This window comes from Rhinoderma darwinii, chromosome 13 (assembly GCF_050947455.1).
Source record: "Rhinoderma darwinii isolate aRhiDar2 chromosome 13, aRhiDar2.hap1, whole genome shotgun sequence".
In the NCBI taxonomy this organism is placed as follows: Eukaryota; Metazoa; Chordata; class Amphibia; order Anura; family Rhinodermatidae; genus Rhinoderma; species Rhinoderma darwinii.
The window spans coordinates 17914363-17928503 of record NC_134699.1 but is presented as its reverse complement, the minus strand read 5'-3'; the positions used below and the strand labels follow the sequence as shown (position 1 = coordinate 17928503).

At 45.4% G+C, this 14141-nt stretch overlaps 1 protein-coding gene across 2 annotated transcripts in view; it reads left to right on the top strand.

Moving 5' to 3' along the window:
* The first annotated feature begins 1086 nt into the window (after positions 1-1086).
* Positions 1087-14141, top strand: part of GRN (granulin precursor) — a 36283-nt gene continuing 23228 nt past the window's right edge. The window contains exons 1-2 of one of the 2 annotated variants that reach the window (XM_075846933.1): positions 1087-1194; positions 11911-12052. In XM_075846933.1, coding sequence (XP_075703048.1) covers positions 11912-12052 — 141 coding nt within the window. In that variant the 5' untranslated portion in view covers positions 1087-1194; position 11911. The remainder of the gene's footprint in view (positions 1195-11910; positions 12053-14141) is intronic. The other variant, XM_075846934.1, reaches the window with a different exon arrangement.

The window sequence follows — 14141 nt, the reverse complement described above, 5'->3', positions numbered from 1 at the left end:
GATAGATAGATAGATAGATAGATAATGAGAGAGATAGATAGATAGATATAAAATATCTTGAAAAAGATTGACTTCAGATATGGGCCACATATTAATTTATCAGTTGCACTTCCTCTTTAAATATTTAGCGGTTTCCTCTTGTGAACTTTGCAGAGGAAATATATTTGTTATGCAACCGTCCCAGAAAATTTTCAAACCCGACAGATATCCACAATGTCATGAAGTAAATATGTAATATATAAAAAATGTGCAAAACACAGCTGAAATATAAGGCCGGGTTCACACCTGCATCGGTGTGTTCCGTCTCAGGAACAGAAGAGAAATACCAGCAGCGCCGGTTCTGTTGCATAACGGACACAACCGGTTGGCGACGGAACCCATTGAATGGGTTTCTTTCGTGATATCTGTGATTTTTGTGGTGTTACCAGAAACAATACAGTAGCATGCTGTGCTATTGTTTCCGATATTCGTCCGGATCTGCAAAGGAGGCCCCTAACCGAGCCTCCAAAACAGATATGAACGAGGCCTAAAAACACAAGATAGCCACACACTGTCAGCAAATGGCGCCATCTAAAGGCCATAAACCTACACGGTTGCAATTTAGGTGCTTGTCCTCAATCAAATTTTTTTTTTTAAATATTCTCTTAAAGGGACATTCCATGCCAAACTGATATTAAACCTAGTGCAGAGCCTGAGGGGGCGGAGCATGACACAGGTATTCAAAGAACATAAAAAAACAATTATTTTGTCATGCTCCACCCCCTGCACTAGTTATAGCATCCGTTTTTCCTGGCGTGTTCCTTTAAATCGCAAGCCAACCTAGCTAATGGCCAGTGACAAAAATGTCGTCATCCTTAATAAAAACTGAATACATTTAATTTATAACCAGTAAATTCTACAATCTATCTCCATGTTACAGCTGTGGTCAGCGGCTTCCCAGCGTCCATGCCCCCACAGCTCCCAGCATGCCCTGGGAGTCACAGCCCGCAGACTATTTAGCTTCCCTGTAATCATGTGCACTGTCATGTGACTCTAAGCGGTGTGATCATGTGACGCCTACAGCGTGTGACTAATAAAGCACCTCTGAGAGCGACTGACCAGACAGCCAATAGAAACGAAGAGAGGGCGGGGCTCCGCTTATAAGAAGTAACCTGCTTGCGGCGGCGAAGAAAGAGTCCCAGACGCTGCAGACAGGTGAGGAGCTGCGGCCATTGTGTGATGTCTCCGCCGTGGTGTTGTGGTGTTACAATCCACTTCCTTCTTCTCCCCAGCGCTGTGTTTAGCTGTTTTTTTTCCCATCTAGATGGTTTTCTTCACAGGTGCAGCAGAGCTGAGTTTGTCATTTGGCACAACTCAGTGTAGTAAGTCTAGTTTGTCTGTTTTACATGGGCGTTCTCCGTTATCACAATGCTGGTCAATGACCTACGGTAATGATGTCTTAATTTATCAATGTGGCACCATCTTCCTCCTATTGGAATACAATAAAAGTTGTGTTTGTACTGCTGAGGTGTCGGTGCTCAAATGCTGTATCCCCTCTGCTCAGAGCTGTGGGGGGTCTCTGGGCAGAAGGTGGGATAGCTGTCAGCTGAATGCCTGTCTTCTTGATCACTGCCCCCTGCCCTGGTGGAGCGCACATGTTCTCATGGAGGAGAGGACAATAAGTTGCTGCCACAGATCTGATCTCCTGCGGGAACTAAGTATTGGATATTCTTTAAATGCCCGATCCTTCTTTCCTGCAGGAGTTGGTGGGGTTCATGTAATGTTTATGGGGACTTGCCCCTTATCAATGTGAACTTGTTATGGGTCTTTCTATGTTAGGAAATGATGCACTTTCTTTAAATGACTGTTACAGCTCTGCTACATTTGATATTTTAGGCGTTGTCTTGTCTGCTTTGTTGTTATCCAGCTTTCCTGGACTCTTTCCATATTGCTGCATAAGGCTGTGTTCACACCTGTGTTGGGTCTTTCTGTTCTGCTCGGTCAGAGGAGCAGAAAAGGGCAAACCCAGAAGTGACCTGTTTCTCCAAGGACGCTGGTGCTGGCTGACGGGAACCAGCGACTCCTGTGGGTTCTGTTGGGGTCTCTGTAGTTTTACCGTGGACATAAGTGCAGCATGCTGTTATTTCTAGTGGTCTTGGCCAGATCTGTAATGTGGAGGCTCCTAAAGGAGCATCCAGTGTGAACAAGGCTTAACAGGTGAGATTTGCTTTCCAGGTGTCTGGGAAAGTAGAACTGTTCTGTTATCATTCAGCTTTTCCAATTAGGTAATGTTGGTCTAGGATTGTGACAGGACTCAGGGGTTCACCCTGGAGTTTAGGGGTTGGCAGACTGGCACACCTGAGTATTGTAATTCTTGAAGTGTCGCAGTGTGTGATCTGGTTTTCAGGGGTTGTGAAGTTTGTCTACTCGCTGTTGTCAGCCACTGTCCCGCATATTGACAGCTTAATGCACTATCCAAAACAAGCTCACGCTCTGCACAAATTGTATCTAGACGTAACGAGGAATTTATTAGTTCTCTATATAATAGTTAAAAGGACATCGCATACAAGGAAAGTGCGATCACCCATGGTATAAACACGACCAGTCCCGAGTATACGGGATAAATGTCTTTGAGTATACAGATTATCAATACGGGTGATGCAGAAACCTGGATGACGTGCCAGTGATAACGTGACTACGGGTTATACTATGGATGGCACCTTATAACCTGTAGTGATACTTAGAGGACTTGTCATCTACCCAAAAACTGCAGTTGCCATTTCAGTTAATCGCAGGCGCTTCACCGATTCTGGTGCTCTGTGTTTTTTTTTTTCCTCCTAGCCCATTCATGAGACAATGGGGCCATAAGTTCTGGTGTCCAATATGCAAATGAGGCCTCTGAGTGTCAAGTGGGCGGTTACCCCTTATAAGGTGACAGGTGTTTCCCGCCCTCTTGACAGTCCAAGGCCTTATTTGCATATCAGACAGCAAAACTAACTGCCTGATATGTCTAATGGTGTCTAAAAGACGAACAAATATATAAAGTGCCAGATTGAGGCACCTGCAGTCTAAATGATGTAATCCGCAGGTGGCCGATCCTGTGTAAGGTCCATTTTCAACAGCCAATTTGGTCCTTATAAATGAGCACAGATCAATGAGACAGTTCGTTGATCGGCGCTCGTTTGCTCCTTTCGCAAGGAGCAGTGATCAGTAACGTCTGGGGATGAGCGCTCGTTACTCCGATCCTGTCTCCGTACATTTCCATCATGTCGGCAGCGCGTCTCCCTGTTTACAACAATATTGTTTGCCCACTGCCATATTGTCATTACGGGCACAGACTGCTGCGGAAGGCCGCCTGTATTTGTGGGCTGTGCTCCCATTATAAAGTATAGGAGTACGGTCTGCAAACTCAACAAACAGGACATGTCCTTTTTTGGGGGGTCATTTCTATGGCCTGTACACCATAAATATACGGGAAGGTGTCCGTGCGCTGTAGAAATGAATGGATCTGTTTTGATGGAAGTTACGCATCTGTAATTGTGGATCAAAATTTGGGTAGTCTGCATGGGGCCAAAATGATCCGATCCGCTGATCAACGAGTATTTGCTTCATCGGCAGATTGTTTACACAGGGCAATGATTGGGAACGAGCAGTCACGTGGCCGCTGGTTTGCACTCATTGGCTCGTGTTAAAGGGCCTTTACTCTATGGTTCTGTTCACACAGCCTATTTTCGGCCGTTTTTCGGGCTGAAAGACAGCTGAAAAATTGGAAAGCAGAATGCCTCCAAACATCTGCCCATTGATTTCACTGGGGAAAAACTGCTTTCTGCTCCGATGGGCCGTTTTTTAGTCTTGAAAAACGAGCGCGTAAAAAGAGGTGCGAAAAAGTGCAAGTCACTACTTGGAATGCTCTTAAAGACTTTTTGTTCATATTGAGAACAGCTCCAAAAACGGCTGTTAAAAAACAAAAAATGCCGCAAAGATTGCAAGTGGCTTAAACGTCTGACAAGCAGGAGCTGTTTCCATTGATAACAGCTCTGTATTTTCAGACGTTTTTGACTGCGTGTGAATATACCCCTATCACTCGCACATTATCCAGGTTGTCCTGTATATGCGGGAACACGTCCCTCCTGTGCACCTTATTATGTAGTGAACTAATAGTATTCGTTACTTTTTTTTTCTACAATTTGTGTGGAGTCAGTATAGATATTTTGGCCACGTCTGGTTTGTGGACTAGAGTAACAACCACGCCTTCCTATGCCCCGGTTCAGTGCACGCTGCTCCATGGCACCTTGAGGGTGAGGCTCCACAGGGCAGCACTGACAGTGATTCTAGATACCAATATTTATCAGGACAATGTCCACCTCCTTACATTGTAATACCCCCTGGGGATAAATGTGGCCTCAAAAGCGGAACCGGACACATGGAAATAAAGATGGCTGCCATCACTACACGCCCTACAGGGCAGGGCACCCAGCTTTCCAAGAGTCCTTATTTGCGAGGTTCTGCAGTGATGTGTTCCATGGCCTCACATCTCCAAGTAGATTTGCCGTTCAGAAGTCTGGGCAATCTGGATGATGACCCCTGGAATTGTCAATCCGTTCTGCTGCAAGCTCTTGGTACATGCTGGGAGTCGTAGTTCCACAAATTGGCGACCACTGGATTGTTATAGAAGTTTTCTGAAATGTGTTCATGTACGCTATTTTATGGTGTTGATTTGCTTTATCAGCGTTGGGTGGGGGATTTCCTGCTGGAGAGGAGGGGGCAGCGTGACTCAGTTCCCGATTTTTCTTTCACTTCCTTGTTGACACTCTTGTGACTCCTGGCACCTAAGGCATAATTTACAGAAGATTTGTCATGTGACCAGAATAAACCAAGGTGTGTAATAGGAATATAATGCACGGGACCTATAGGGCTGAGCTAAGAGTTAATGGAGTAAAGGGGGACTCTTCTGATCAAGTTGGGGGCCCCTGTATTGTAGACTGTTAATGTGGGTGAGAGGAGTCACTGTTCATATCAAAAAAAAATGTGGGACCCAATCGTAAGATTTTTATTTTTTAATCTGCTATTGAACCAGTTCCTCTATTGTGTGAAATCTTTCATCAGAATACAGGCTGCTGTTTAGGGTAAATATGCAGCACTACAGGCTGCTGTAAAATAGTAAACTAGTCTGCTGATGGACTTGTGGGGCATCTGTGTAGGATCAGGGATACCGGTTTATTTGGCTTCGGTAGAGCTCAACTTGCCTTGGAGGTCCTTCAGGAGCTGATCCATTTTTATTGGACCTTGCTGTTATGCCCCCAGTGTTTACACTGCTGAGCAGCTCTTAGGTGGTCAGTGAGGTTTCTAGTGTTGCATACTGCTATAAAACTGACTGTCCTATAATGTTGATCCGTGTGGGCAGTGATCTGCCAACCTGCGGCATATAATGCTCACGTTACAACAGTCAGTCTTGTGGACAGTCAGGGCAGCCACCATATACATGGACGCCTGGCATGACATGACTACTGGGCATGAGCACTGATCAGTACCCGACCCATTAGGTGGATGTTCTGAGAGAATGATAGAAACTCCAAATTACATCCGTAATTGACGCCTCGCAAAACGCGAGTACATGTAATTACGTCTGAAATTACGGCGTTGTTTTCTCCTGAAAACAGCTCTGTAATTTCAGATGTAATTGCAGTTATCGTGTGCACATACCCTTAGAGGGACGTTCCCAGAAATCTCCTCTATGGCAACCTACAATTGCTACTTGTCTGAGGGCTTAGCCGGGAGCGTGGCGGCAGGGTTACAGTTGGGCGCCGTGTTCAGCACGTCCACGGCCGCCCTTGTTCTAGTTGTTTAGGGGACTTCCAGATGAAGTCACATTTGGAGAGCGGCCAATCTTGAGCCCAGGTTTAGTTTCTGAACTGGTGTGTAGAAATGATAGCTGTGCTGTGATTGGTTGCTACAGGTGCCAAGGTGTGGTCTTCTGTTAGAAGGATTTAATAAATGAGGCCAAATGGGGAATATACGGAAAGGCTTAAAGTAATTTACACTGGCAGAAAATGCAGCAGATGTATTACGCGGCGCACAGCTCTTAATGTATTTGGTGCATTTATAGCAAGCTTTGCTCTGCGAGATGTGAATGTGGCCTACATATGGCCGGCTGACGTGACTCATCAGGTGTAGTCGTACGACGATGCGGGAGTCTTATCATTCTGGTTTTAAGGGTATGTTCACACTGCTTATTTGTAGGCTGAAAAATCAGAAGCAGAACGCCTCCAAACATCTGCCAACTGACCAATGGGAAAGACGGCATTCTGTTCATACGGGGCGTTTTTGTTTAGCGCGGCAGCTTTGAAAAAACGGCACATAAAAAAGTGCATGTCACTTCCTGAGACTTTTTTTTTTGGTGCCGTTTTTCATTGACTATGAAAAAAAGCTACCAAAAAAACACTAGTTAGCTTAAACGGCTGAAAATCAGAAGCAGTTATACCTTAAACAGCGCCGTATCTGCAGACTTTTTTTTTTTTTTTTTTTTCGTCATTGGGGAATGTTCTCTCAAAACTGGTGCAAAGGAATAGTGGCGATGTTGCCCATAGCAACCAGATTACTGCTTTCATCCTTAAAGAGGCTCTGTCACCAGATTTTGCAACCCCTATCTGCTATTGCAGCAGATCGGCGCTGCAATGTAGATTACAGTAACGTTTTTATTTTTAAAAAACGAGCATTTTTGGCCAAGTTATGACCATTTTCGTATTTATGCAAATGAGGCTTGCAAAAGTCCAAGTGGGTGTGTTGAAAAGTAAAAGTACAACTGGGCGTGTATTATGTGTGTACATCGGGGCGTGTTTACTACTTTTACTAGCTGGGCGTTGTGTATAGAAGTGTCATCCACTTCTCTTCACAACGCCCAGCTTCTGGCAGTGCAGCACTGTGACGTCACTCACAGGTCCTGCATCGTGTCGGCACCAGAGGCTACAGATGATTCTGCAGCAGCATCGGCGTTTGCAGGTAAGTCGATGTAGCTACTTACCTGCAAATGCTGATGCTGCTGCAGAATCAACTGTAGCCTCTGGTGCCGACACGATGCAGGACCTGTGAGTGACGTCACAGTGCTGCACTGCCAGAAGCTGGGCGTTGTGAAGAGAAGTGGATGACACTTCTATACACAACGCCCAGCTAGTAATAGTAGTAAACACGCCCCGATGTACACACATAATACACGCCCAGTTGTACTTTTACTTTTCAACACGCCCAGTTGTACTTTTGCAAGCCTCATTTGCATAAATACGAAAATGGTCATAACTTGGCCAAAAATGCTCGTTTTTTAAAAATAAAAACGTTACTGTAATCTACATTGCAGCGCCGATCTGCTGCAATAGCAGATAGGGGCTGCAAAATCTGGTGACAGAGCCTCTTTAAAGGGCCTGTGGGAACAAATTGCTCCACCTTTTCTTGGCACCAGTTTTGCTAACACTCCCTATTTGTCTATACTGACCGCCCCGACATGAACCCGGTCTATAATATTGGGAAGGAAACACTTGTGGTGGTTCAGCAGAGCTGATGGTGCGCAGGTAGTGACTGGTCTTGTCAGTGGCGGATTAAGTAGACCATGGGCCCTGGGCTGTTACCCAAACTTGGGCCCCCCTTCCTCACCGTAACTATTTTTAACACTACCTTTTTGGGCAAGCATTAACAGTGTTACGATTCCCCTTGTCACAGCGCGGTGTCCCTACATACTGACAGTATCACACTGTGCAGGGACACAACCTCCTGACAAGGGGAATTGTCTATCAGTCCTGGACTGCAGAAAGACTTTTTGTGAAATACAAGGATTTCCTATAATAAACATGTCAGGAGAGGTGACAGATTCTCTATAAATCTAGTGACTCACAGGTGACGACGTCTCAGATTCTAGTAGTTTTTTTCCTCTTTTCTTCTCCATCCGGTCCAGCGCTCATGACGACTTCTCCCGGCCATGACTCATTTCTGCAGAATTTGCCACTTAGACGTCTCCTCACTTTTCCAACATTTCCACACCTATAAACGAAAATAAAGTTATCATGGTGCCACATAGTGTACCCCTAAATATAATAGCACCAAACACTGCGCGCCTGAATATAATACCACACACTGTAAAACACCATACACACAGCCCCCTGTACATAGTGCCACACACAGCCCCTGTAGATATTACACACCCCCATAGATATCGCCATACACAGCCCCCTCTATATATCACACATCCCCCTCGTAGAGAGCGTTACACACAGCCCCCTATAGATAGTGCCATACAGCCCCCCTGTAGAGAGCGCCACACAGCCCTCCCCCTCTTGTAAATAGCACCAAAAAGCCCCCCCTATAAAGAGCGCCACACACATACCACGGTGGATAGCACTACACAGCCCCCCCTTGCCTCACAGCGCTCCCCCTTGTATATAGTGCCTCACAGCGCTCCCCCTTGTATATAGTGCCTCACAGCGCTCCCCCTTGTATATAGTGCCTCACAGCGCTCCCCCTTGTATATAGTGCCTCACAGCGCTCCCCCTTGTATATAGTGCCTCACAGCGCTCCCCCTTGTATATAGTGCCTCACAGCGCTCACCCTTGTATATAGTGCCTCACAGCGCTCCCCCTTGTATATAGTGCCTCACAGCGCTCCCCCTTGTATATAGTGTCACACAGCGCTCCCCCTTGTATATAGTGCCACACAGAGCTCCCCCTTGTATATAGTGCCACACAGCGCTCCCCCTTGTATATAGTGCCTCACAGCGCTCCCCCTTGTATATAGTGCCTCACAGCGCTCCCCCTTGTATATAGTGCCTCACAGCGCTCCCCCTTGTATAGTGTCACACAGCGCTCCCCCTTGTATATAGTGCCTCACAGCGCTCCCCCTTGTATATAGTGTCACACAGCGCTCCCCCTTGTATATAGTGTCACACAGAGCTCCCCCTTGTATATAGTGCCTCACAGCGCTCCCCCTTGTATATAGTGCCTCACAGCGCTCACCCTTGTATATAGTGCCTCACAGCGCTCCCCCTTGTATATAGTGCCTCACAGCGCTCCCCCTTGTATATAGTGTCACACAGCGCTCCCCCTTGTATATAGTGCCACACAGAGCTCCCCCTTGTATATAGTGCCACACAGCGCTCCCCCTTGTATATAGTGCCACAAGGTTATGTACACATTTAAAAACTTTATATTATAATTATATATATATATAGTATGTCTGTGTATCAGTGTGATTGATTGATTTTATTAAAAAATATTTTTACTTTTTGAGATACAGCTGCTTTGTATCCTGTATCCGTCAGGTCAGCAGGACTGACGGGATCAGTGACACGCAGGATCCACCTCAAATCTATCACATCTAAGATTATAATTTAGCGCAGGGCCCGTTTCACTGATCCCGTCAGTCCTGCTGACCTGACGGATACAGGATACAAAGCAGCTGTATCTCAAAAAGTGAAAATATTTTTTAATAAAACGTAATTACAAAGTTGCACCAAACACACATTTTTATTAAAAAAAAATAAAACCGACGTTATTTTTGCGACATTTTTTCCGTAGACAATGCAGGTTTCGTTTTTTATCGTTTTTATGCACACATTTTTTGCCATTTTAGAATTTTTATTCATAAAGTTTGAAAATAATAGTAAAAAAATAAGCTTTTTTACGTTTCAGCTATTTTTTTTTGGTAATAACATTGTTTTACCCTAAAATAGACCTTTTATCTGTGATCGTCATTGTCTACCGTAAATTTTAATATATTACATGTCTATATTAGGGTAATTGGGTCAGCGCTAGCGTTACAACAATGATTGGCGGGGGGGGAACGTTTTTTTTGGGGTGGGTATTTTATGTGTATTTATTATTATTATTTTTTTTTGCACTTTACTATTTTTTTATTACTATGTTCTGATCCTCAAAGGTCAAAAAAGACCTTTGGGGAACTTTATATCTACTTTCTCTTTGTTTTACACCATGTTTTTCCACTGTAACTGGAGCTGCACAGCAGCCCCAGTTACAGGGGAAATCAGCCCTCTCACAGTGACGATTGTCACTAATAGGGCTGTGCTGGGTCTAGTAAGACCCAGCAACAGTCTGCCACTAACGGCACCCGGCGATCATGTGACCTGTCACATGATCACCGGGAGGAATAGAGACAGCGCCGCTGCTGCTGTCTCTATTCCTGTACACAGCGTTCATTGAACGCTGTGTAAGAAGACATCGGAGAAGACAGAAGCAGCGAAAGCTGCTTCTGTCTTCTCCTCAGGGTCCCCGGCAGTCACTGACAGCCGGAGACCCGACATTCAGCTGCCCGATCGCGCGGGCAGCAAGTTAAAACCCGAGCCGTAGAAAGTCTATGGCTCGGGTTTTAAGCACCCGTCCCTGACCGCTGGCCGTAAAAATACAGCCAGCGGTCGGGAACCAGTTGGGCAGGAGGATAATCCTGTACTGACCTCAGCGCCGGTGACCGCCCGCCGGCTCTTCTCTTGCTGCTTTGGAGTAACAGAACAGCCGTCCGTCGCTGTTCTGTTACTCAATGGCGGCGGCCCGCACTGTCAGGGAGGCGTGTCCTACCCCTGGATCCCGGCGAATTCCCTGCTCCTCCCCATCTTCGGCCGTTAGCAGCGCTAGCGCGCTGAATAGATTTAGGGGATAATGTGCGTTTCGGGCTGCCATGGGCCCCCTGGGAGCCTCGGGCCCCGGGCGGCCGCCCGAAACGCCCATATGATAATCCGCCACTGGGTCTTGTGCATTCTGTATTGTAACTCCTCCATTGTACGAGATCGTCATGTGAGATTTTTGCGCAGTCAATTATCTTCTAGATAAGATTTACTGGTGATTTCTGTAGCGCCGTGTATTACTCCTCCTGCCCTAAACTCATCTACTAAGGATGGGGGAAGTGATACAAGAGTTGTATTTCATCATTCAACCAGCTGCATTTTATTTACTAAGACTCCTGCAGGAGTCTTGTCTGTTTCTGGGAAAGCTGAGTGACCATTAATACGGCTGCCGTTACAGCTCCCAATAGGGATGTCATCCGGCTTTCCTAGACTACGAAGGATCACGAGATGTATTTCTGATCGGTCTAGTTATGCTTTATGATTAAGTAGTTAGAGCAGTTCTAGTGGTGGCCACTCGGCTTTCCCAGAAACTGAGAAGTTCATTGTATTCAGCCTTGATTTGACAGACTTGTAGTCACGGTGTATGTGGCGACTGGTACTACGGTGGCACGGGCGCATCTCTTGCTGCCGTGATTGGGGGAATTTGTCTCAATCACTGTGGCGGAGATTGTGATATAATGGAGGATCACATCTACTGATAGCGGTGACTGTGGTTTATCACAAGTGAAAGTAGCAGAGGAAGCAGATAAACGGATGTGTTCAGATATGGAGGTGAAGGACACATCGGCTTGTCCTCGTCTGCTATTCTTGGTGCAGCACTTAGGCCCCGTGCGTACTAATGTTTTTGCGGCCACAACTCACCCGCAAATCTGCGGGTGAGTTGCGGTTTCCACGGTCCGTGCATTGCCCAGGAGACTGGATTGCAAAAAGATGGGACATGTGTTATTATGGCCACATCTTGCGGTCCAGACTCATTGAAATGAATGCACGCGGCAACGTGCATGGCCTGTGGTTTGCGGGCCGTGCGCATGAGGCCTTAGAGAATCCCAGGTAGGAAGATGTAACCCCCCCCCCCCCCCCCCCCCCTCCAGAACAATTCTAAAGACAATTAGTAATAATGGGGAACATATCCTAAACCTTGTTCTGGTGCACGGGGTCGTTCTCCCTCTTTGGCACAGGAGTGGCATTGTTGGTGCCATGTAGAAGTATACGCTCGCAGCGCTTTGTCTGAAGGGCGAATATGTGAGATCTGTTCCAGCCGATCCTGATAACAGAAGATGGCTGAGTTAATGCGTCCCTTTATTTTTCCGCAGAATGGTCCCTCCTTGGTGTCTCCTGCTGTTGGTGGCCTCAGCCGCCGCTGTACAATGTCCTGATGGGACGACGTGTGGTGAAGAGAAGGTGTGCTGTGAGCTGCCGGACGGGGAAACCTATGCGTGCTGTCCGGAGAACGCGGTAAGACCTTCTCTAATCTGATATTCTGTCCCGTCTTCCATCACCATATTGTATTGACTGCTGTAAAGTAACAGGGCTGGGATGTTACAAGGACTCTAGCTCCAGCTGTGGGGGGCTCCCGAAAACTCATGGGGTTCCCTACTGTGTGACCGCCTTGGACTGATCAGTGACAGTGAGTAGGACATAAGGCAACATCAGGGGGTGAAAATAGTCCTTTTGGCCTGTAGGCAAATATCTAAAAGCAAACTTGATGTATGATAATAATCTTCTAAATTATACAGTCATGAACTGATCACATAATACAAGGAACAAACACCACTATACTGGTACTGAATAATACCGCCACCCCACAACCATATAGTGACTGAATAATACCCACATACTGTTACTGAATAATAACGCCACACCACAACCATATAGTGACTGAATAATACCCACATACTGTTACTGAATAATAACGCCACACCACAACCATATAGTGACTGAATAATACCCACATACTGTTACTGAATAATACCGCCACACCACAACCATATAGTGACTGAATAATACCCACATACTGTTACTGAATAATACCGCCACACCATAACCATAGTGACTGAATAATACCACCATACTGTTACTGAATAATACCTCCACACCATAACCCCATAGTGACTGAATAATACCCCCATACTGTTACTGAATAATACCTCCACACCATAACCCCATAGTGACTGAATAATACCCACATACTGTTACTGAATAATACCTCCACACCATAACCACATAGTGACTGAATAATATCCACATACTGTACCTGAATAATACCGCCACACCACAACCACATAGTGACTGAATAATACCCCCATACTGTTACTGAATAATACCGCCACACCACAACCATATAGTGACTGAATAATACCCCCATACTGTTACTGAATAATACCTCCACACCATAACCCCATAGTGACTGAATAATACCCCCATACTGTTACTGAATAATACCGCCACACCACAACCATATAGTGACTGAATAATACCCACATACTGTTACTGAATAATACCGCCACACCATAACCACAGTGACTGAATAATACCCCCATACTGTTACTGAATAATACCGCCACACCATAACCCCATAGTGACTGAATAATACCCACATACTGTTACTGAATAATACCGCCACACCACAACCACATAGTGACTGAATAATACCTCCACACCATAACCCCATAGTGACTGAATAATACCCCCATACTGTTACTGAATAATACCGCCTCACCACAACCATATAGTGACTGAATAATACCCCCATACTGTTACTGAATAATACCTCCACACCATAACCCCATAGTGACTGAATAATACCCCCATACTGTTACTGAATAATACCGCCACACCACAACCATATAGTGACTGAATAATACCTCCATCATAACCATAGTGACTGAATAATACCCCCATACTGTTACTGAATAATACCGCCACACCATAACCACATAGTGACTGAATAATACCCCCATACTGTTACTGAATAATACCGCCACACCATAACCATATAGTGACTGAATAATACCTCCATCATAACCATAGTGACTGAATAATACCCCCATACTGTTACTGAATAATATCGCCACACCACAACCATATAGTGACTGAATAATACCTCCATCATAACCATAGTGACTGAATAATACCCCCATACTGTTACTGAATAATACCACCACACCATAACCCCATAGTGACTGAATAATACCCCCATACTGTTACTGAATAATACCTCCACACCATAACCACAGTGACTGAATAATACCACCACACTGTTACTAAATAATACCGCCACACCATAACCACATAGTGACTGAATAATACCCCCATACTGTTACTGAATAATTCCACCACACCATAACCACATAGTGACTGAATAATACCCCCATACTGTTACTGAATAATACCGCCACACCATAACCACATAGTGACTGAATAATACCCCTATACTGTTACTGAATAATACCCCCACACCATAACCACATAGTGACTGAATAATACCCCCATACTGGTACTGAATAATACCACCACACCATAACCACATAGTGACTGAATAATA